At 38.3% G+C, this 21,617-nt stretch overlaps 1 protein-coding gene across 7 annotated transcripts in view; it reads right to left on the minus strand.

Annotated features, from left to right (window-relative positions):
- Nucleotides 1-21,617, minus strand: part of RERE (arginine-glutamic acid dipeptide repeats) — a 405,018-nt gene that overhangs the window by 129,680 nt on the left and 253,721 nt on the right. The window contains exon 1 of one of the 7 annotated variants that reach the window (XM_012791491.3): nucleotides 13,579-20,068. The exons of the other annotated variants lie outside the window; for them this stretch is intronic. Within the exon in view, the coding sequence (XP_012646945.2) occupies nucleotides 13,579-13,604 (26 nt within the window). The 5' untranslated portion in view covers nucleotides 13,605-20,068. Of the gene's footprint in view, nucleotides 1-13,578; nucleotides 20,069-21,617 lie in introns of those variants that run through there. 7 annotated transcript variants of the gene reach the window in all.

A 21,617-nucleotide genomic window follows, 5' to 3' on the forward strand; every position in this document is an offset into this window, starting at 1 on the left:
TGTCTTCCTCTTTTCATTCCTTCATAAAATATTGTTGAAAGTCTTTTGTTTTGTCCCGGGCCTTGCACAGGGCACTGACTGGGTATATAGTGGTAGACAAAGAAATCCTGCCCTCCCCTGCACCTTGGAATCATGACTATCTGTGTGTTATCTTAGGAAAACCCTTTCTGTGCCCAATGACAAGACTTTCTTGTGTTTTATGGGCACCACCGAATTTTCAGCAGTGCCAAGGAGATGGCTTTTAAATGATGACAGCTGTTTGATGATAATTTGTTGACTTGGGCTGAACAGAAGAACGTAGCAAAGCAAAGGACCCAAGAGGAGGCACATTCTCTTGGCTTTTTTTCTTGGATCTGATACCTACACCATTATGTTTGAAACTGTTTAAAGAATTTTTGGAAAACTATTATTTCCTTTATGGCCTTTGGGTCCAGTACTTTCTTTTCTTAAAGCAACAATTTTTCTCGTGAAGAACCTTGTTTCAGCAAAGGTTGACAGTAGATGTGACAAAGAAAAGAGTAATAAAAAAAAAGAGGAGGAGGGAGGATGACGATAACGACAAAGACAACGACATCACATGGTCCAGTCCCCATGAATCTCACACACCATCTCGCTGGGAAGGTAGCAACCATGCCCAAAGACCAGAGTAGACCCAATCGCTATATTCGTAAACAGATGACAGTTCCAGACAATCAGTACAAAAAATGCTAAGGGGAGTTTCAAAATTAAGCAGGTTTGGAGAGGAAACACTCATTGAAGTGGCAGAGTTCTAAGTGACCTCTAACGGAGATAATAAGGCCAACAGGAGGGCAAAAAGGAAGACTCTCCAAGTGGGAATAAAACCACACAGAGGCAACAGGCTGAAAGAGAAGAGCTGTAGTGGTAGAGAAGTCTGCATGAGCGGCCGACTTTCCTATACGAGTGATCTCCATTTCTCTAGTAGAGGGATGCCATGTTGAAAAAATAAACTGAAAGATGGATTGTTCTCGTAGGCTTATATAGGAATTATAACAGAAGAAGCTGTTTTAGGGGGTATGCTGAGGATTCATATGAGCCATGAAGCTATTTTAATTGTAAGTACTTCTTTAAGAAAAACAAACACTCAAGTGTTACCACTCTTTCCCTCCCAACTGTCCCTTTCCTGTTTCCTAACTAGCTCTGAGCAAAACAAGCTGTCCAAAGTGGCCTCCTTTATTTCTAAATACTTTCCAAATGCTTTTTTGCCTACCAATCAAAATTTATCATCTTAGAAAGCTTCAGCCATAGCCTGTCCAGTACTTGTGCCTACAGCTCAACCTTCAGGTTCTTCTAGAAGGTGTTATTCCAGAGTTCTCAAGTGGTAGATATGGATTCATTTCCACATCACTGCTACATAAGTCCTTGACAATCCAGGACAAACACCTCTAGTTCATTTTTATTTCAATAAGCCAATATTATCATGTTTAGCTCAACATATAATCTGTCATAATAAAAATAAACCCCCAAATATTTTGTTGAGTAAAACTACTTATATTCCACTTATTTCTATAAAAATAAGAGGCAAATAATTATTAATATACTAATAATGATACAAGTAAAACAAAAAAAATGTGTTGGGGTATTTTAAGAGACTAAATTAAAAACTGTTTCTCTAGGTTCATATCAAGAAAGAATACTAATAAGGTAAGTAGGTTATAAAACACAAAAGTAAAACAAAGAAACTTCTTAAAAGCTTATTTAAAAATCACTCTTTATGGCCGGGCACGGTGGCTCACGCCTGTAATCCTAGCTCTCTGGGAGGCCGAGGCGGGTGGATTGCTTGAAGTCAGAAGTTCGAAACCAGCCTGAGCAAGAGCGAGACCCCGTCTCTACTATAAATAGAAAGAAATTAATTGGCCAACTAATATATATAAAAAAAAATTAGCCGGGCATGGTGGCGCATGCCTGTAGTCCCAGCTACTCGGGCAGCTGAGGCAGAAGGATTGCTTGAGCTCAGGAGTTTGAGGTTTCTGTGAGCTAGGCTGACGCCACGGCACTCACTCTAGCCTGGGCAACAAGTGAAACTCTGTCTCAAAAAAAAAAAAAAAAAATCACTCTTTATGACAAAAGTATTCTAAAATCATATGCAACTTTTAAATATCAGGGTTTTGTTGCAAAGAAAACAACGAAGTTATTTTTCAGCAGGATTAGGATCTAAAGTGCAGACAATGGCATTAGCCTACCATATCCAGGAACTACAGACCATAAAATAAATGGCATAAATACTTTTCAAGTCCACGGTATAAAAAAGTAGATAGCAACATATCCCATGAGAGAAAATGGATGCATCTAGCAGAAAAACTGTCAGAATATGAACCAAAAGTGAAAGACAAGAAGTAGGCTTGATGGGGAACTGCCAGCATCCAGCTGTACCTGGCATTAACTTAACAATCTGAGTCCTCCTCCCTTCATAAAATATCCGTGCCCCGCCCCCCAGCCCCTGCACTTTACCACTTCCCTTCTTGAAAGCAGTCTTTGTGGTTCATACCTCGCTATTAGAAGATGGTACTCTACTCTGACTAATTTGGACATCTCATACCTCTATCTCCTTTGGGACTCTAAGCGTCTAGAATACAGGTAGTGAGATAGAATCCATCTTTTGTATCTAACACAGTACCTGGGTAGCATTATCTATGCATTCAGGAAGAATTAAAAGCTCCTTGGTTGAATGAATATTTCTGGACTATTAAAGTGTAAAACTTGACAAAGTTCACCAGAAATTAATATTTAAACATAACGTCAACAGCTTACAGGAAACACTCTTAATCATCACATGATGAATTACTACAATGTGCCTTTTACTTAACACAGAAATTCTCAAATGTTTAGGTCTCAAGACCCTTTACACTCTTTAAAAATTACTGAGGCCAGGCCAGGCATGGTGGCTCATGCCTATAATCCTAGCACTCTGGGAGGCCCAGGCGGGAGGATTGCTCAAGGTCAAGAGTTTGAACTGAGCAAGAGTGAGACCCTGTCTCTACTAAAAATAGAAAGAAATTAATTGGCCAACTAAAAATATATAGAAAAAGTTAGCCTGGCATGGTGGCGCATGCCTATATATAGTCCCAGCTACTCAGGAGGCTAAGGCAGAAAGATCGCTTGAGCAGGGCAGTTTGAGGTTGCTGTGAGCTAGGCTGACACCAGGGCACTCTAGCCCGGAAAACAGAGTGAGACTCTGTCTAAAAAATAAATTACTGAGGCCAGGTGTGGTGGCTCATGCCTGTAATCCCTGTGCTTTGGGAGGCAAGGTGGGGAGGGATCACTTGAGGCCAGGGGTTCAACACCAGTCTGGAAAACATAGCGAGACCCTATCTATACAAAAAAATAAATAAGAATTTTAAATAATTTGTTTTGGAAAAATTTCAAAATGTTTATTTGATTTAAAAATAGCAATAAAAATAGCAATAAATTCATTAAATAACATGTATAACATATCATTTTTAAAAGTAGCTGTATTTAAATTAAAAAACAGTGAAAATAGAGGCTTTATTTTACTTTTTTTTTATTTTACTTTTTAAAAATCTCATTAATATCTGACTTAATAGAAGACAGTTGGATTTTCTGATACACTTTTACATTAAATCTGTTGCAATATGTTATTTTGGTTAAAACATATGAAGAAACGCCAACCTAACACAGCTATGTAACTGGAGAAGGTAGTCTTTTTTGATACTATACCAAAATTCAACAAGTGATAGTTTGATAAGGTTTGTGCACAATGTGTATCCAAAAGCTTATGAATAATCTTTTAGATTCTGGTACGTTAAAATCCATTGGTCTGTGTTGCCCTTTGAATGGATCTACTCAGACATGATTTTGTAATGTCATGCATTGGTTACATGGAAAATACTGGCTCACTAAGTTTTGTGGATCTTTCCAATATCAACAGAGTTCATCATACAGTACTTTTAAAAAATTACATTCATTAACATCACTACCCATCTCAAAAGAAAATCCTTTAAGTGTAGAGAAGCTACACTTAGTGGTACAAGTGGTGAGTACAAGTTTTCCAAAATTCCAATTTTTACATGAAAGTTCAAATTTTAGCATTGGCAAATACTATCAGTAGTCTTCTGTGAAATGACAGGCTCACTTCACTCATTTTCAAGAAAATGTCTGCCAAATATTAACATCTGAATGACCACAGTTTATCTGTCAGTTGTTCTTTCAAGCAGAAATGGTGCTCCATGAAAAATGTGGCTAGTTCCACTTCTAATTCAAATGACTTGATGGCACAAGGGCTTCTCCTCAAGATAGTCACCATCCTATGGTGTACGGCAGAAGACTTTTGTGTCCTCCCAATTTCATCATACAGGATATTAAAAAGACAGGAAGTCAACGATTAGGATTTAATAAAAAAAAGAACAGGGTCCACAAACCATGCTTTGAGAAGCACTGATCATGATGTATCTCAACTTCAGAAAACATTGCAGGCTAAAATTCCAAAGACTCCTAGTCTAGAAGATGCCAGGTTCATTCTTTAATTGGTAACAACGGTAGCTAACATTTGAGCACTTAGTATCTGTTCTAGGTGCTCTACAGTAATATCTCATTCTAGGTATTTAATCATTTAATTCATATTTTGATATTATAAAAGCATTAGTATTGATATTCACGGAAATTCAGATCTTAATGTATCCTGTGTTTAAAATAGTATAGCTACTAAAGAGGTTTTTGTTTGGATGTACAATGCTACTTAATTAACAAAGCAGGACTAAGTAGACAGGGTGATCATCAGTTTAAGAGGGAGAATCCAGATTAAGGGCAGTATGAATCCTAGCCAAGTCAGACAAAGGGCACTACTGTATGAAATAAGAAAGTAAAGGTTGAAGTCATAACCCAGCATAACACAAGACACACACACACACACACCTTTGTCCTTCAGTCTGGGTTTTTCACGTACATTATCTTAAATACAGGTATATTATATTAACAAATATTGGCAAACACAAGCAAAACAAGCAAAATAACAATACTAGCATCACTTAGTAAGTACTTCTATGCCAGGTGAACAATATTTCATTATTCCCATTACAATCCTCTGAGGCAATATCTCCACTATATAGATAATAACAACACACTAATTGTAACACAAATAAATCACATATCCATTGAACATTTACTATGTTCCAGACATTGCAAGCTAAGCAATTTCCATATATTGTCTTATCTATTCTTACAGACGACCCTGTAAGATAGATGCTATCACAACCTCTACATGTACAGACAAGGACACTGAAGCTAAGAGATATTATGCAGCCAAAGATTATACAGCTACCAAGTGGTAAAATCAGGATTCAAACTCAAGTTCAACTGATTCCATAGTCAGAGCTCCCAATCACACTGTCATATGGCAGAGTAATTAGGTTTCTGAACCAAAATTACACAATTAATTACAAACAAAAGTATGAGAATCCATATCCTTTTCCCTATTTCAAACACGAAAGCAAGTCAAAATAATCAAAGAGGTTTTTTTCGAAGTTCAATAATCACGTTGAAAGAGAAAATCTATCAAAGTTAAAGAAAAACTGATATGACATTATTCTTGAAATGACAAAATTATAGAAATGGAGAACCGATCAGTGTCTGTCAGGTGTCAGGGATGGTGAGGACATGGAGGGAGGGAGTGGGCGTGACTCTAAAGGGGTAGCAGGAGGGAGGTCTTTGTGGTTATGGACAGTTCTGTTACTCTGGTTGCTGTGGTGGTTACACAAAGCTACACATGTGATAAAATGGCATAGAACTATACACACAATGTACTAATGCCAACTTACTGGTTTTGATGTTGTATTACAGTTACATAACATGGAACGATTCTGTAGTTTCTTTTGTAATATCTTTGAAACTTCCTGTGAATCTAAACACTGAAGTTTTTAAAAAGTCAAAGAAGGCCGGGCGCGGTGGCTCACGCCTGTAATCCTAGCACTCTGGGAGGCTGAGGCGGATGGATTGCTCGAGGTCAGGAGTTCGAAACCAGCCTGAGCAAGAGCGAGACCCCGTCTCTACTATAAATAGAAAGAAATTAATTGGCCAACTAATATATATAGAAAAAGAAATTAGCTGGGCATGGTGGCGCATGCCTGTAGTCTCAGCTACTCGGGAGGCCGAGCCAGGAGGATTGCTTGAGCCCAGGAGTTTGAGGTTGCTGTGAGCTAGGCTGACGCCACGGCACTCACTCTAGCCTGGGCATCAAAGCAAGACTCTGTCTCCAAAAAAAAAAAAAAGTCAAAGAAGAGGTACTACAGACAGACTGGAAATCAGAAAGAAAGCCAGATAAGAGAAAAGCTGATTAAATGACAAAAAGATTCCCCCCCACATATACTGCAGACAGCTGATCAAGTAACTGAAGAAAGAGAGCCACAGTTCATGGGCAATGAGATTCCAGAATTAACTCCAAGCCACATATTTCTTTTTTCCCTATGTTTACTAAGGATCTCAGCTATGTGGTTATCATTATAGAGATATCCCTACATGTGAATCATATTACAAAAAAAGAATTAAGAACTGTCACCATCCTCCCCAGCGAAAGGATGAATTTCTCTGTGTACCTAATGTAAATTGTTTTTTAAAACAGCTGAGGTTCAGCCTCCATTATTCTACAAATCTTTGCTTTGGAATATGAAAAAATAGTACCAGAAGCCAAATTACAACAATAATGGTAAGTCATTGTGTTTATTCTTTAAGTATATAAAAAGAGAAATTCATTGTATATGAAATCTGATACAAAAGAAACCGATGTAACAAAGAGGTATCCATAGCAACTACAACTTAATATTTCAGTCCTCTTCAGCTGCAGTGGATTAAATAAAATGACAAGATGTTCTCTTTGAAAAGTAACCTGTTACCATGGAAACGTTTTAGTCTAAGAAGTAAACAGGGAATGGACAGAAAGGAGCAGGGAGCTGCAAATGAATATCAAAAAGGGAGAAGCATCTTTGCAAAGGAGATGGGAAGGCTGATGGCCAGATGCAGGGAGGGCTCCTTGAGAAAAGCATGTCAGCTGGATGCAGGAGCCTGCCCAGACACAGGGGCTTGTGCAAGAACGTGACACCGTCACTTCTCCACCCCAAAGAGAGGAGCAGTTGCAGGGAGGCAATGTCCTTTCTGTGAATGTTCACTGAGGATGCCCAGATATCTGTATGTGATCATGGTGATTGCTTAAGATAAGGACCCGATTCTATAGGCATGAGGAAAGGACAAGAACATGGGTATGGGGAGAAGACATGAATAGACAGCACTGCTGTGAAGCAACTGAAGGCAAGAACTGGTAGAACTGAGGCCTTTCACAGGGAGCTGGCATGACTTCCCAACACAAGCCAGACCTTACCCCCTCCCCAAACCTGGGGACGAAACAGCAGCATGGCCTGTGGCCCATTCCCAAGGGGCTGGGATTGACAATTCTCAAATCAGACCCCTGTTCTGTGGCTGGTGTCATGTGTGAATGAGATCACTAGCAATCATCCTTTTTCCTCTCCTTCAGATTGTAAACATCAGGCGGTGGATAATTCTTATGTTTTCCATAGGGTGTTAAGTTCAGCAGGAAGACTCTAGAAACTCTACTTACTAGCACATTTAGAGAGTGACCACAGAAAGAGTCTGTGGATGTAGAACGAAATACACATTTTAAGAAATCCAAAAGGAGATTTATCCAAATCACTTTATTTTTAGATAGATTGTGGGGCAGGAGTGAAAATGAGGATCAGAAAAAAGACTAGGATAATAGATTTCTTAAATTTCTCTTGTAGGTATATGAACACATACCTACAAAGCAGTCTCTATTAAGTCCAAAATTTTTTTAAAGTCTGATACAGTGTCTTAAAAACTCATGCAAATTTTGTATTCTATTCCATAATATATTCACTTTATTTTAAGACAGAAAATTTCTCCTAAGCCTGAGCAAAATCACTATGCTCTATACATGCTATTAGAACGTCCCATGACACTGGCACCTCACGACTGAGAGGATGAGAGGACTTGTCACACACACCTAAGTCTAGGTACATGTGCATGTTCAGGTGCAGGGAAAGAACACAGATTTCAGAGTCCAACCTGAATTAAAATTTCAGTACCAAAGTTTTGTTGGCTCTATGTGTGATTCTGAGGACACAATTCAGTCTCTCTGAGCCCTTAGTTTCCAAATCTATAAAATGATGTTCATAATGGCTACTTTGTAAGGTTGCTAGAAAAATAAAAGAGAATCTATAGAAAGAACTAGACATAGTACCTGCTGCACAGAGGTCATTATTATTATTAACTCTAAGTACTGGCTAAAAGTGAGAATGGGAGCTAATCCCTCTATCATGAGTTCTCACAGCACCATCACTTCTCCTTCAGCCCTCATCACATTCATGGTTTTATATTTATTTTGAGTCATTCTTTCTTTTAATGACTGTCTTGCCTTCTAGTCCAAAAAAAAGTACCATGTGAGTAGGAACCAAGTCTGTTTTTAGTCACCACTATAACCCAGAGCCCAATGGCTCTTGCTAGATATATTTTAAATGAATGAAGCAATGAAGGACTCCAATATTCTAACTCAACTATTGTTTAACCATTGATAACAACTAAGAGATTTGTGGCAAAATTAAGATAGTTAAGTCAGCTATGACAGAAGGCCAGCCAACTGCCTGCCAGGAAGAAAATTCATCATTAATTAAAAAAAAAAAAAAAAGACAATCAATCAACAACTGAAAATGTTAACAGCTCCAAATTCATACACAAATACAATGGCATCTGATCCACATGCAAAAATCATAAAATTCTAAATTTTCTGTGATGGAAGGTTCCTGAGAGGCTATCTGATCCAGTCTTCTATCTTAACAGAAGAAACCAAGGCCTGAGAAAAGTGCTCTTTTGATGGCTCACACTGAGTTGATTACAGAAAAGGATTCCAGGCCACAGAATTAGCTTTCCCACACGGTGCTCCTAAATATAATTCAGAGTCCAGAACTAAAAATTAGGCATTGGCAGAGGAATAATAAGAATTTTCAAGCTAATACTAAGAAGCAGTAAATATGGCCTCCACACACAATAATGTGTGAGCAATGTCAGGAAAAAATTGTTTTTTAAATAAATTTAACAACAGGTGAGAAAGATCTAGATCCAAAGTACTAGAATGACCTTGCTCCATTGTCTAAATTTCTTATCTGTCTTAACTGTCCCTCATTATGCAGTAACATGCAGTGTGTTTGGCTATGACATATAACAACATTCCACTTCAGGCTCCTCTGGCTTTACTGTAATGAATGGCCTGCTGCAGAGTCAGAAATGGCTTCAAGGATCACAGCCTAACCAACCTGCATGCACACATATATGAAGCGTTAGAAAACAAACAAAACAGTCCTATCATGATTGAAAACAATTTATAAGGCAGCAGTCTTTGAAAATTAAGCTGACCTCCTGACCAAAGATGATGATGGCTTTCTGCAGATTCAAATCAAACTGCTTAATAAAGCTGAATCGAGCAGCCCCAGAAAAGGGAGACTTTGAACCAAGTAAGCATGTCCACAACACATGTCTAAAGGTCTCTTTGTTCCCACTAGGAAGTCTCTGGAAAATGTTATTAAGAGGAGGAAAAAAAAAAAAAAAAAAACGAAGACAATTTGCCTTATTCCTCTTAACTGTAGTGGTGTGAATATGAGAAGAGGAGGCAAACGGGCATTAACTAACACACACATAACTATACTAGACAAAGTGGTAAGAAAAATGTTTAATGCTAAACACATCAAATATTATAAGATATTGAAGTAGAGTTTCTTCTAAGAAGAAATGTAAAGAAAACCATAAACACCCAAAGAGAATAAGAAGAAAACAGATCAGTAAATGGTGACTAAACATACTGGTCACTAATTTAATTACCATAATTCCTAAAACAATTCCTAACAATGTCTTAGTTGAACAGGTTGATCATAAACAATAAAGATGTTGAAACAATCATATCTATATGAGATTGCAGATTTGGCCTTTGAATTATTTATTTATCCTTGAGATAAGGTCTTGGTCTGTTGCTGGGCTACAGTGCAGTCGCATCATCATAGCTCCCTACAATCTCCAACTCCTGGGCTCAAGCAATCCTCCTGCCTCAGCCTCTCTCTCTCTGTAGCTGGGATTATAGGCACACACCACCATGTCCAGCTAATTTTTTTCTGGTAGAAGTGAGGTCTCACTATTGCCCAGGCTGTAGCCTTTGAATTAATACCAATGATATACTGAGCAACTATGTGCCAAGCACTTTCATATTGTTTTCACAACAACTATGAGAAATATTTATCTCATTACCCTTGAGAAAACTGAAGTTCAGAGGAGCAAAGGAATTTGTCCAATATCACAGCTTGTCCAATGTCACATATGAGGTGGAATTTGAACCACCTAATCCAGCTCCAAATCTCGCCTTTTCTCATATCATAGATGATGTCATTCGTTTATTCAACATACTGATGCCAGAGACCCATATGCCAGGCACTCTCCTGGGAATCGAGACTAAGAACAGACAGGGTCCTTTCCCCAGAGGCTTAAAGTCCAATAAGGAATATGATCAATCAAATAATCACAAATAAATGTGTAGTTCAAAGAACACTGATAGAAATAATCTCTACTTAACCCAGTTGAATTAAAATGAGGTATTTTACTTTAGATACAACATATATACAACATGAGAAAATTAGTTTTCTTTCATATTTGTTTTAAACATACAGTCAAGCATCTATAGAAGCCTCATGAATTCAGCTTCAACATTATTTCAAATTTTCCTTTAGCCAGTGTCTCTACCTTCTCTCTCATCCTGTCGGATATTTGTTTGATAGTGTTAGAATAAATGCCTCTCTGGTAGAAAGACAAGTCAGTTCAGTAAATAACAAAAAGTAAAATGGAAAAGAAAACATGAATTCAGAAGGAAAAAGGATCAGGAACAAAGAACTGGAGAATCACAGATAATCAGGTCTTAGGTGTAGCAGAGTCTCCTAAGTCATAAGTCAATACACCAGCCAAGAGTCAAGGAAGCAGGGAAAAAGCACAGAGCTATGTTACAAACAGATTACAAAAGAAGTGCCAATTAAACACAACGAAGTTCATCCCAGCTTTCAACCAAAAACAGACTGCAAAACTCATGCTGACAAGGGAACACTTTAAATATAAGACTCCACTTCAGATTTTGACTCAAGATTCTATTATAATGACAAGAAAAGCTAGTTGTGTATTAATTTCATTAACTTTTATGTTCTTTTAGAAGCATATACTTTCAATGTTCTGCCACATTTCCTGACACTCTAAAGTGCAATAGGAGGGGGAAAATAAACCAAAATGAAACAATCTAGCCAATGTTCAAGCTATACAAACCAAAGACAACTTCACCAACCAAGAACATAATTTCCCATGTGCTGCTCCTTCACCTCTACCATCACCAGACAAGCACAGAATGCCTAAAAAGCAGAGATTTAACATTCCAAAAATATTTTCCCAAGACAGAAAAATATAGAATACACACCACACAAGAAATACCTCTAGTGACTTACTTTACTGGATTTGAAACATAGAAAAACTTGACTCTTAACAACAGAGGGCACCCACAGATCACAGTAACTACGATACAGATTTGTACTAGGCCCAACCAGGCCAGCCAAACCAGCAGGTCCAGAGCTGAATTGGCTATGAACACAGCTTCCTGTTCACATTTTTATTTGTTAAGTGTAAAGAAAGTTTAAGAAGACATAAAGACCCTAGAACACAAAGGCAGTATTTGCCTGACTCAAATAAAGAGTTTTCTCCTTGAGTCTGCATGGACCCCACATGTACATGAATAGAAAGTGCTGTAGTGCCCAGTTCCTTTAGTCTAGAAAAAGAAAAATTTTACTAAAAGAGAGAAGCAGAAAGGAAGAACAATGATGTTTTTAAATAGCACAAAATACAAGTTCTAGAAACAACAGTACATGGTATGGGAAAAAGTGGATATCTACCCAAAATTCCCAAGTGCAACATTCAAGTAAATATGGTCATATGGAAAGAGAGCCCTCACATGAACGGAAAGACAGATCATAAAAATAGTAATAAATGCACTAACCCTAACTTATTCCTCTACAGTTCATCTCCTTAGGTGCAATCTCAAAATTGAGCCTGCAAGAATATAGATTATATGCTTCAGTGATATTTCAGTAACTACAATTCACCAACTAATGCCTTCCTAAAAACTTTCAACCAAGATCAGGGGCCTCCTCTGACAAGAGTTGACCACACAAAGCTCCATATTCATATTATACAACTAGGAGCTTACAATAAAAAATTTTATGGTGAGAATTTACTGTGCACTGTAGCAATGCACAGTAAACTCCTTCTCTCTCCTATGAAGGTTCTTCCATTGCAACTTCTCCTATACTATATGCCTTCTTTTATCTTCACAAATGCCTAAAACTTAAGTGTCACTTCAAAATTTTTTCCAATCTTTATCAGAAGAAAAAGAGAGAGAGGGAACAACGCAGAGTAAATGATATGATTCAAAACCTTCACATACAATCTGCTTTGGTAAGAATTCAACTTGTCCTAGATCTGCTTGTTCTGACTGGCTCCCTAAGTTAACGACGGTGAGAACCATCTGTCTGAGCCCTCTCTACAACCAGGACACCCAAAAAGCACAATTTCCCTGGGTAGAAAAGACTAGTGCCTGGGAATCAAGCAGAAACCTGCAGGCTTGTCAATGCTTCTGCCTTCTCAGGTACCAACTACTCTTTTTATTACCCATTCATAGAATTCACAAGTCACACAACAAATGCCATTCTATTCAAAAACAAACATGCAAAAACAAACAAACAAAATATCTGGAACCTCAACTTCTAACGCAAATGTCAATATATACATTTTCTAAAAAATGGCTGAGAAATTTTCCTAAGCTCCAAAAGGAAGAAGGGTTTGCTTCCTTTTGAGGCAAAAGACACAGTAGAAACTGATGTGACATAACCTCTCATTTTTTGAAAACTTCATTTTAAGGTGATATTTTTGCAACCAATAATCCACAAACATCCCCCCGGCATATGACAGACTTCAGAAGATCACAAAAATTACAATTTGCTCTGGCAAACAGGATCTCAATCAAAACAAGTTCCACCCACCTTCAAAGCAACCAATAGCTACCCACCTACCACCCTTCCTAAAACGTCCAAACAGAGCTGCTCTCAGGCCCAAGCATTCCCTGCCAGCCACACAGGCCACAGGGCAGCCTGCAGGCTTGCTCTGCAGGTCTTGAAGGCAAACAAGCTCGGCAACAGGCACCCAGCATGACTGAGGTTACAATTACCCAAGAGAGGAAGAGGTGAAGGAAAAGGGAAGAGGGACAGAGGGACAGAGGGACCCACAAAGCTTCACATTCTACATTTGCTTAACGCATCTCTGGATAGACCCATTCTCAGCTCTGATTCTAGCTTCGCCACACCACCTACAATGGCCAACCAGGGCTGAATTCAAGGCTCTCAGGAACATGCACTATGAATGATGAAATGATTCATAAACACCTTCAGAAGTGAGAAACAGCAGCAAAAACCATCACTGTTTTGGTGAGGCCAGACGAAGATAGCCTACCTGCAGGGGCTGAATGGATCATCCATGACTAACAGAGGCTCTGGAGAGTCTAGCTGAATTCCTGAACCTCTACTTACTGCTAAACTCTGCCCTTTTCTACTCTAACAACTCAAAATGGAGGCACATGCAGTCTGAGAGACCTCATAGAGCTTTCACTGAGCTTGTGCTATGACCTAAGCCTTCACGCAGAACGCAGAAACTTCCCCTCACACTGACAGGACTGAGCATGTGCTGTGACCCTCCCTCATCCACACACTGTCTCTCCACGACGCAATCAATCTCAACCCTGCTGTTTCCGTAAATAAAGCCCAGCCAACAGACTCTGCAGCTTCTCCCTGCACACCAAGCTAGTGTGCAGGGAAGTGGGGCCTTCGAAAGGGGATCCGAGACAGCCAACACCAGGGAACTCGGCAAGCCGAGCCACGCAGAGGCTTCAGTTAGATGTCCTGCTCTGTCAAAATGACATCAAGTTTTGTTTTGTCTTTTTTTTTTTTTACGGTAAACAGTGGTTTTTAAATAGCAAGATTTCCAAGAAAGAATAGACTCAAATGACACAGATATAAATGACCACACATAAGATTAATTAACAGAAATACTGCAGCACATTTTAAAACACAGTAGTAGCTACTTAAGAGAAGCAACTCCACAAATTTATTTTTGAAAGCTTCAAACATTTGGGAAAAGACCAAACAAACAATCCAGGTAAAGCTATGGAGAGCTTGGCATTGTCACACAAGTACAGACACAGTAGATGGTATCATGAGCAGGGTAGCTAAAGAATACTGTATTTTATGCAAAGAGCTTGATCTTCCTTTGATAGGAAACTCCAAAATCTCCCAAAACAATAAATGAAAACATTTCCTGAAGTAATACTAGCCCAGTCGGATTTAGCCTGAAGAATATGAAGGGCAAGAAGGTTCAAATCAAGAGAAGAACACCCTGCCACAAACATCTCATTTGAGGTGTACTAATTCAAAACTCTTAAGCAAATCCTTATAACATACCCATGAAATTCATTAAAGTTTAGTCAGAATATACTTCTAAAGCCACATGAAGCAAGGTCACATCACCCCAGTCATACTAAGCACTATAAAGTACACATAGTACCAGTCAAGACATTTTCTGTTAAAACCCTTAAAAACACATTTTATGCCCTCTTCCCTGACCTCTACCTCCTGCAAAAGAATGGGCTGTCCACCATAAAAGAAGCCCCAGCTCTGAATGTGTAGGTCTAGTTTCCACTTGCCAACTAAGAGGTGATCTGTGTCTTATTGCTTAGTTACAATTTAAAAAGAGAAGGAAGACCAGGAACCTCCACAAGATTATAAATGACAAAATAAGGTAGAAAAGGAGAATCAAGTGATTCTCCTGCCTCAGCCTCCCAAGTAGCTGAGACTATAGGTGCATATCATCACACCCAGCTAGTTTTTCTATTTTCTGTTGATATGGGGGGGGGGAGGGTCTCACTATGTTGCTCAGGCTGGTCTCAAACTCCTGAGCTCAAGCAACCCTCTTGCCTTGGCCTCCAAAAGTGCTAGGATCACAGGTGTCAGCTACTCTATCCAGCCTTGTTAAACTTTTAATGACATGGAATTATGTTCATAATAGAAATAACACTAATAAAGAAATGCATGATCATATGTATATTGTGTGTAAACACTTTAATTATTGCCTTAATATAGATACATACACCTATATGTACACACATATTAAAGATACAAATATGGAATTACAGAATTATGTATTATTTCAGTTTGCTTCTTTATCTTTTGTATTTGTCAAGTTATTTTCTAGAAAGCAAATACCGTTTTCTTCATTAGAAAAACTAAAAGTTATTTTCCAGTACAGGAAGAATAATATTAAATTATATATGAATCAATCATCATATTAAGTTGTATATGAATCAATCTATGATGAAATCATAGAAGTTAAGAGCATAAGCTTTGGAATCAACTAGGCAGGGAGTCCCCTGTTAAGTAACTATATGCCTTAGAAAGTTACTTAATATAATATATAAATTCCCTCATTCGTAAAATAAAGACAATACCAACCTCACTGAGCTTTATGGGGATTAGATAAATTAAAGGATCTAGCAGAGTAAGCATACTCTACATGGTAGCAGTTGTTATTCCATGCACCTTAAACAGATGGTACTACAAATTTGATTGCTTGATGTCACACTCAGAAATGTCAAATGCTCTATCTACCAAAGCCTAGTTTTAAATCTCTTAAAATTTGTTTAGATGCTCTGAAGTTGATTTTCTGGTTATCTTGCATATTTATGTAGTAACAGGTGAAAAAGCTTGTGCTCTGGACTTAGCCCATAGTTTGGACTCTGGCCTTACTCCCTGCATGCTGGACAATCATGAACAAGTGACTAGACTTTTCTGAACCTAAGATTTCTTACCTTCAAAATTAGTATGATAATAGTACCAAACTCAATGGATTATTATGAGACTTAAATAAGATTACACAGCCTTTCCCCTATCCCCACTTTCCCTTCTTGACAATAAGTCCTGAAAACATTATAAGGAGCCACCTTAGCTTAAAAGAGGGAGGGGGAGGAGAGGAGGAAGGGAGAAGAGGTATGGGGTTATCAAACCCCATCTGTGTGTGGGAGAAAGAGTAAGTGATAGGAAATTAGAAGTAATAATATCAAGGATAATGAAATAAGGTTTCTTACTTTAGAGAGGAGTATTACAAATAAGGAAAAAACCAGCAGGAATCCCATTGTATTGGATTCAAGTTATGGAGAATTCATATGAACTCATGAATATATACACAGAAATACAGAAGTAAATGTGTGCATTATATATGACATAGATATAGATATACACATATTCAAACAAAGATGCTTCCTAGCTCTATTTATGCAGAAAGAAGGCCTGTTTGTTTTTAAGACAGAGTCTCTCACTCTGTTGCCCTGGCTAGAGTGCCGTGGCATCAGCCTAACTCACAGCAACCTCAAACACTTGGGCTCAAGTGATCCTTCTGCCTCAGCATCCCAAATAGCTGGGACTACAGGCATGTGCCACCATACCCGGCTAATTTTTTTTAATATATTTTTAGTTGTCCAATTAATTTCTTTCTATTTTTAGTAGAGACAGGTCTCACTCTTGCTCAGGCTGGTTTTGAACTCCTGACCTTCAGTGATCCTCAGCCTCTCAAGAGTGCTAAGATTACAGGTGTGAACCACCATGCCTGGCCAAGAATAAAACTGTTTTTGTGGTACAGTCCAAGCCTCTAAGGAAATTGCTCAGAGGAGGAAATCATTCTTTTATAAGATATTATTAGAGAGAGAAAGTGAAGGGGGGAAGGTGGGAGGGAGGGGGAAGGTAGCATCCATACAAAATGCTACATTTGAAATGTCTTCACTGTCCCTAAATGTACTCTAGAAGCTTGAAGAACCCTTCATTAGGCAAGGGTAAACAAAAGAACAGCTCCCTGGGAAAACTCATGCTCAATCATTACGAAGATAAAGCTATCTCCTCTCAAATAGCCACCATCATATCTGCTGTTCTTCCTGGGACTCCACACACCATTACTTCCTTTCTCTCCTCATTCACAGGTCTAAATCAAAATTTAACTGCTGGCCAGGCGTGGTGGCTCACGCCTGTAATCCTAGCACTTTGGGAGGCCGAGGTGGGCGGATTGCTCAAGGTCAGGAGTTCGAAACCAGCCTGAGCGAGACCCCGTCTCTACCAAAAATAGAAATAAATTAATTGACCAACTAAAAATATATATACAAAAAATTAGCCGGGCATGGTGGCGCATGCCTGTAGTCCCAGCTACTCGGGAGGCTGAGGCAGGAGGATTGCTAAGCCCCGGAGATTGAGGTTGCTGTGAGCCAGGCTGACGGCACTCACTCTAGCCTGGGCAACAAAGTGAGACTCTGTTTCAAAAAAAAAAAAAAAAAATTTAACTGCTATAGGAAATAGGTTCATTTGCTATAAAAAGCCTAAATCCATTTCTCAATAAAAATTGTTTCCATTTTGGTTCTCTTGAGATTTTTCATTAGAATATTCTGACTACAGAAATATATTATTTTACATTGATACCACTTATTTACTCACTGAATATTGTTGGATAAGTTTCATTATGGTCAATTAAGAATTTTATCTTGCATTCTTAACAAATGTGTATTTGCAGAGAATTCTGTAATCAATATTCCAAGCAGAATCAAGAATCCAGAGTATTCAGACTTTTATGTCAGCAAATCAACCAGATGGCTAATAGTCTATGTGGTAGAACAATGACATCTTGAGAAGTAGTTTATGTTTTGCTTTTGGATTTAACATTTTACAGGATTTAAAAAAAAAAAAACCTTTGATTTTTTTCCCCCTGATTTTTGCTCAATTCCCAAAAACCACCACCAACAAAAAAATGACAGTTTACAAAAGTGACCTGCAGGGCAGCTTTTACCATCTCCATCTTGATGTGGAAATTGAGTGCAAGAAGTACATGCCTTACCCATGGATACGAAGATGAAGTGGCAGCAGATGAGAACCAAAGCTGCCCAGATCCAAGAGGGGACAGATCTTCCCAAATAGTTGGTCTTAACACAAGATCAAGCAGTCAGATTAAATGGCTACACGGAACTAGACAAAGGAAAAAGCTACTAAGGACAGTAAAGAGACGCATAAAACCATGTCCCTACGCTCATCTCTCTTCACAGGCTAAGATCAATCTATTTTAGGTCAACCAAGGATACCAGTGCTTTGGTCAAATGTATATAAGGTCTACCTTTATTAAGAACTCAGAGTTGAAATTTACTGACTTTATTAAGTTTCTAAGCAGATTTTTAGATTAGACCCTTCAAACAAAATGAGAACACAATGACATTATTTTGCAGAGTATGCTGATACAGAAGTAAATTTGGAATGAATCTCTTTCATAAAAGCAAAGTGAACACTTTGAGTGCATAAATGGCAAAAATAAACTTTGAAAACAAAGCCCAATTACCTGAGGGTTCAAAGTTAGCTAGCATTAGATTCAAGGCTCTCTCATTTGTTAGTCCCTTGTTGTTTGTATTGTGTTTGGACAGAAACATCTGCCCTCAAAATTTTTGCCCAATTAAGTTTTGTTCCTTAAATGTCATGGCTAGCAATGATGCAGTCACAATCTGTTATCTAAGATCTTTAGGGTCAGAGGTTTTCCAGAATTCAGAATTCCTTGGATTTTAGTACTAAAGTAGATATATCATAGTATATAACATCTCAGCAGTGTCTGAAGAATAACCCATATTCTATCACATCAGTATTTTTACAGTAAAATTTATGTAAATTCACACAAAGTGAACTAAATTAAGAATATAAGTTGCCTCATATCAGGTTGGATCAGGTCTGCCCACCAAATGAGTTTTGGTACCAAACTAAACATAAAAATCTTCAGAGTTTTCAGATTTCAGAATTTAAGGTAAGAGATTATGGTTCTATATTACTACAGATGCTTTATTAGCATCAATGATCAGTATCCTAGGTTAAAAAAAATTAAACAAAAATTTATACCTAATAATACCCAAGTAATTCCATGCCAATTACCAGGAAATCCATTCTTCCCCAAATTTAAAAACAACAAACCACAGAGTACAAAATAGTCTATTTCATATTTCACAATATCATGTATTATTTCAATAAGTACTAATACTATCAAGACCAAAAAGTTCAGAAAAACCAGGTCTCTGACAAGATATAACATTCAGAAATATAATGACCAAATTACATATCTAACCCCGAGCTTAAGAGATACAAAGTGGTGCTCACAGTGAGACCAGTGAGCCAAGACAGTAGGCCAGACTAGCTCCATTGGTGCTAACTGTTACAAGGGCCTCTACACTGTAACTGTGAGAAGTTTGAGATCTGCCTCTCATAGACTTTCAAATATTTGTTTGATTCAATTCATCTAACACCTCTCAAGCACTTAAAATATACCAAGCAGAGGTAGATATAGGCAGGGAAAAATAATATCCCTCTACTACATATGTAACCCATATTTTAAAACAAAAGTGATGGGTGAAGTATCACCCTGAAAGACCGCCAGCAACACACAATGAAAAATCAGACAGGAACTTGTGTGAGTCTCTAGCCTACAGAGGTTAAGTTGCATATCACTTTTAACAAGCAGTCAGCAAAAATAGATATAAAACTCAAACTAGTAAAAATTAAATTTGGGCCGGGCGCGGTGGCTCACGCCTGTAATCCTAGCTCTCTGGGAGGCCGAGGCGGATTGTTCAAGGTCAGGAGTTCAAAACCAGCCTGAGCAAGAGCGAGACCCCGTCTCTACTATAAATAGAAAGAAATTAATTGGCCAACTGATATGTATATAAAAAATTAGCCGGGCATGGTGGCGCATGCCTGTAGTCCCAGCTACTCGGGAGGCCGAGGCAGTAGGATCGCTCGAGCCCAGGACTTTGAGGTTGCTGTGAGCTAGGCTGACGCCACGGCACTCACTCTAGCCTGGACAACAAAGTGAGACTCTGTCTCAAAAAAAAAAAAAAAAAAAAAAAAAAAAATTTAATTTGGTTGGTTGTTATGACTCTGATAAAAGCTATTTTAGTTAATTCACTAATACAATCACTAATTCACTAATACAATCATTGTACAATATGACAACTATTTACCAAGTGGTTAAATAAACATAACATCACTGAAATAACATCCAACTCCTTTGTATTTACACAGAAATCCAATTTCAAGCATTCCACAATTCACCCAGGCAACAGGAAGATAGCACAAGGCATTCAATGAATGCAGATGTAAAATAAATGTTTCAAAATATAAGATGCTTTTGAAATGTTACCACTGGTCAGCTTCTTCATCATTGAAACAGGGCATACTTTTGAAAAAGAAACATTGAGGCCAGGAGCGCTGGCTCATGCCTATGAAACCCACACACCAGGAGGCCAAGGCCAAGGCAGGGGGATCTCTTGAGGCAAGGAGTTCAAGACCATCCTGGGCAACATAGTGACATCCCATATATACAAAAAATAAAGAAAAAGAGTTGGGCAGTGACATGTGCCTGTATTCCTAGCTACTTGGGAGGCTGAGGGAGGAGGTTTGCCTGAGCCCAAGAGTTTAGGCTGCAGTGAGCTATGACTGCACTCCAGCCTGGGTGACCGAGTGAGACCCTGTCTTAAAAAAGAAAAAAGAAAAGCTAAGCTCAAACTTCATTCTCTGTTTTCTCAAGAAAAAATGGTACTCTGAATGAACACTCCCATATCTACAAATGTTGCCTAGTATCTAAAAACTAGTATCAAGAAAAAAGACAGACATACATACTAATATATAGGCCCCAATAAAGATTTATGTAGCCTAATACAACCACAACAAAAACCATCTTCCCCTTCTCCAACCCTGGGTTGGCTGCTTCATCATCATTCTAAGTTTAACATATGGTTTCTCAGTTTCTCAGCAGCCTCCAGAAAAAAAAGTTTTCACTCACATAATACCCATTTTTCAATTACACTTAATGTTGTTCTTTTACTAACTTACTCGAAACAACCATCTTATATTTCTTTCTAAACCTTCACATTTTTAGATATGTCTCGGGTGTTCTGAGCATAAATTACCTGTTTACCCACTAACATTCCTGTTTTTAAAATCCTTAATAAAACATGCAGCTCTGTGATCAACAGTCTAATAGAGTGAATTATACACTCTAATAGAAATTCTTCCATGTGCTACATTAAACTTGGGTCTATTACAAATATAAAGAATTCTTTGGCCAGGCGCGATGGCTCACGCCTGTAATCCTAGCACTCTGGGAAGCCAAAGCAGGCGCATAGTTTGAGGTCAGGAGTTCAAGACCAGCCTAAGCAAGAGCGAGACCTGTCTCTACTAAAAAATAGAAAAAGTTAACAGGCATGGTGGCACATGCCTATAGTCCCAGCTACTTGGGAGGCTGAGGCAGGAGGACCACCTGAGTCCAGGAGTTTGAGGTTGCTGTGAGCTAGGCTGATGCCACAGCACTCTAACCCGGGAAACAGAGTGACACTCTATCTCAAAAAAAAAAAAAAAAAAAAAAAAAAGAATTCTTTGCGT

Source organism: Microcebus murinus, chromosome 2, assembly GCF_040939455.1.
Source record: "Microcebus murinus isolate Inina chromosome 2, M.murinus_Inina_mat1.0, whole genome shotgun sequence".
In the NCBI taxonomy this organism is placed as follows: Eukaryota; Metazoa; Chordata; class Mammalia; order Primates; family Cheirogaleidae; genus Microcebus; species Microcebus murinus.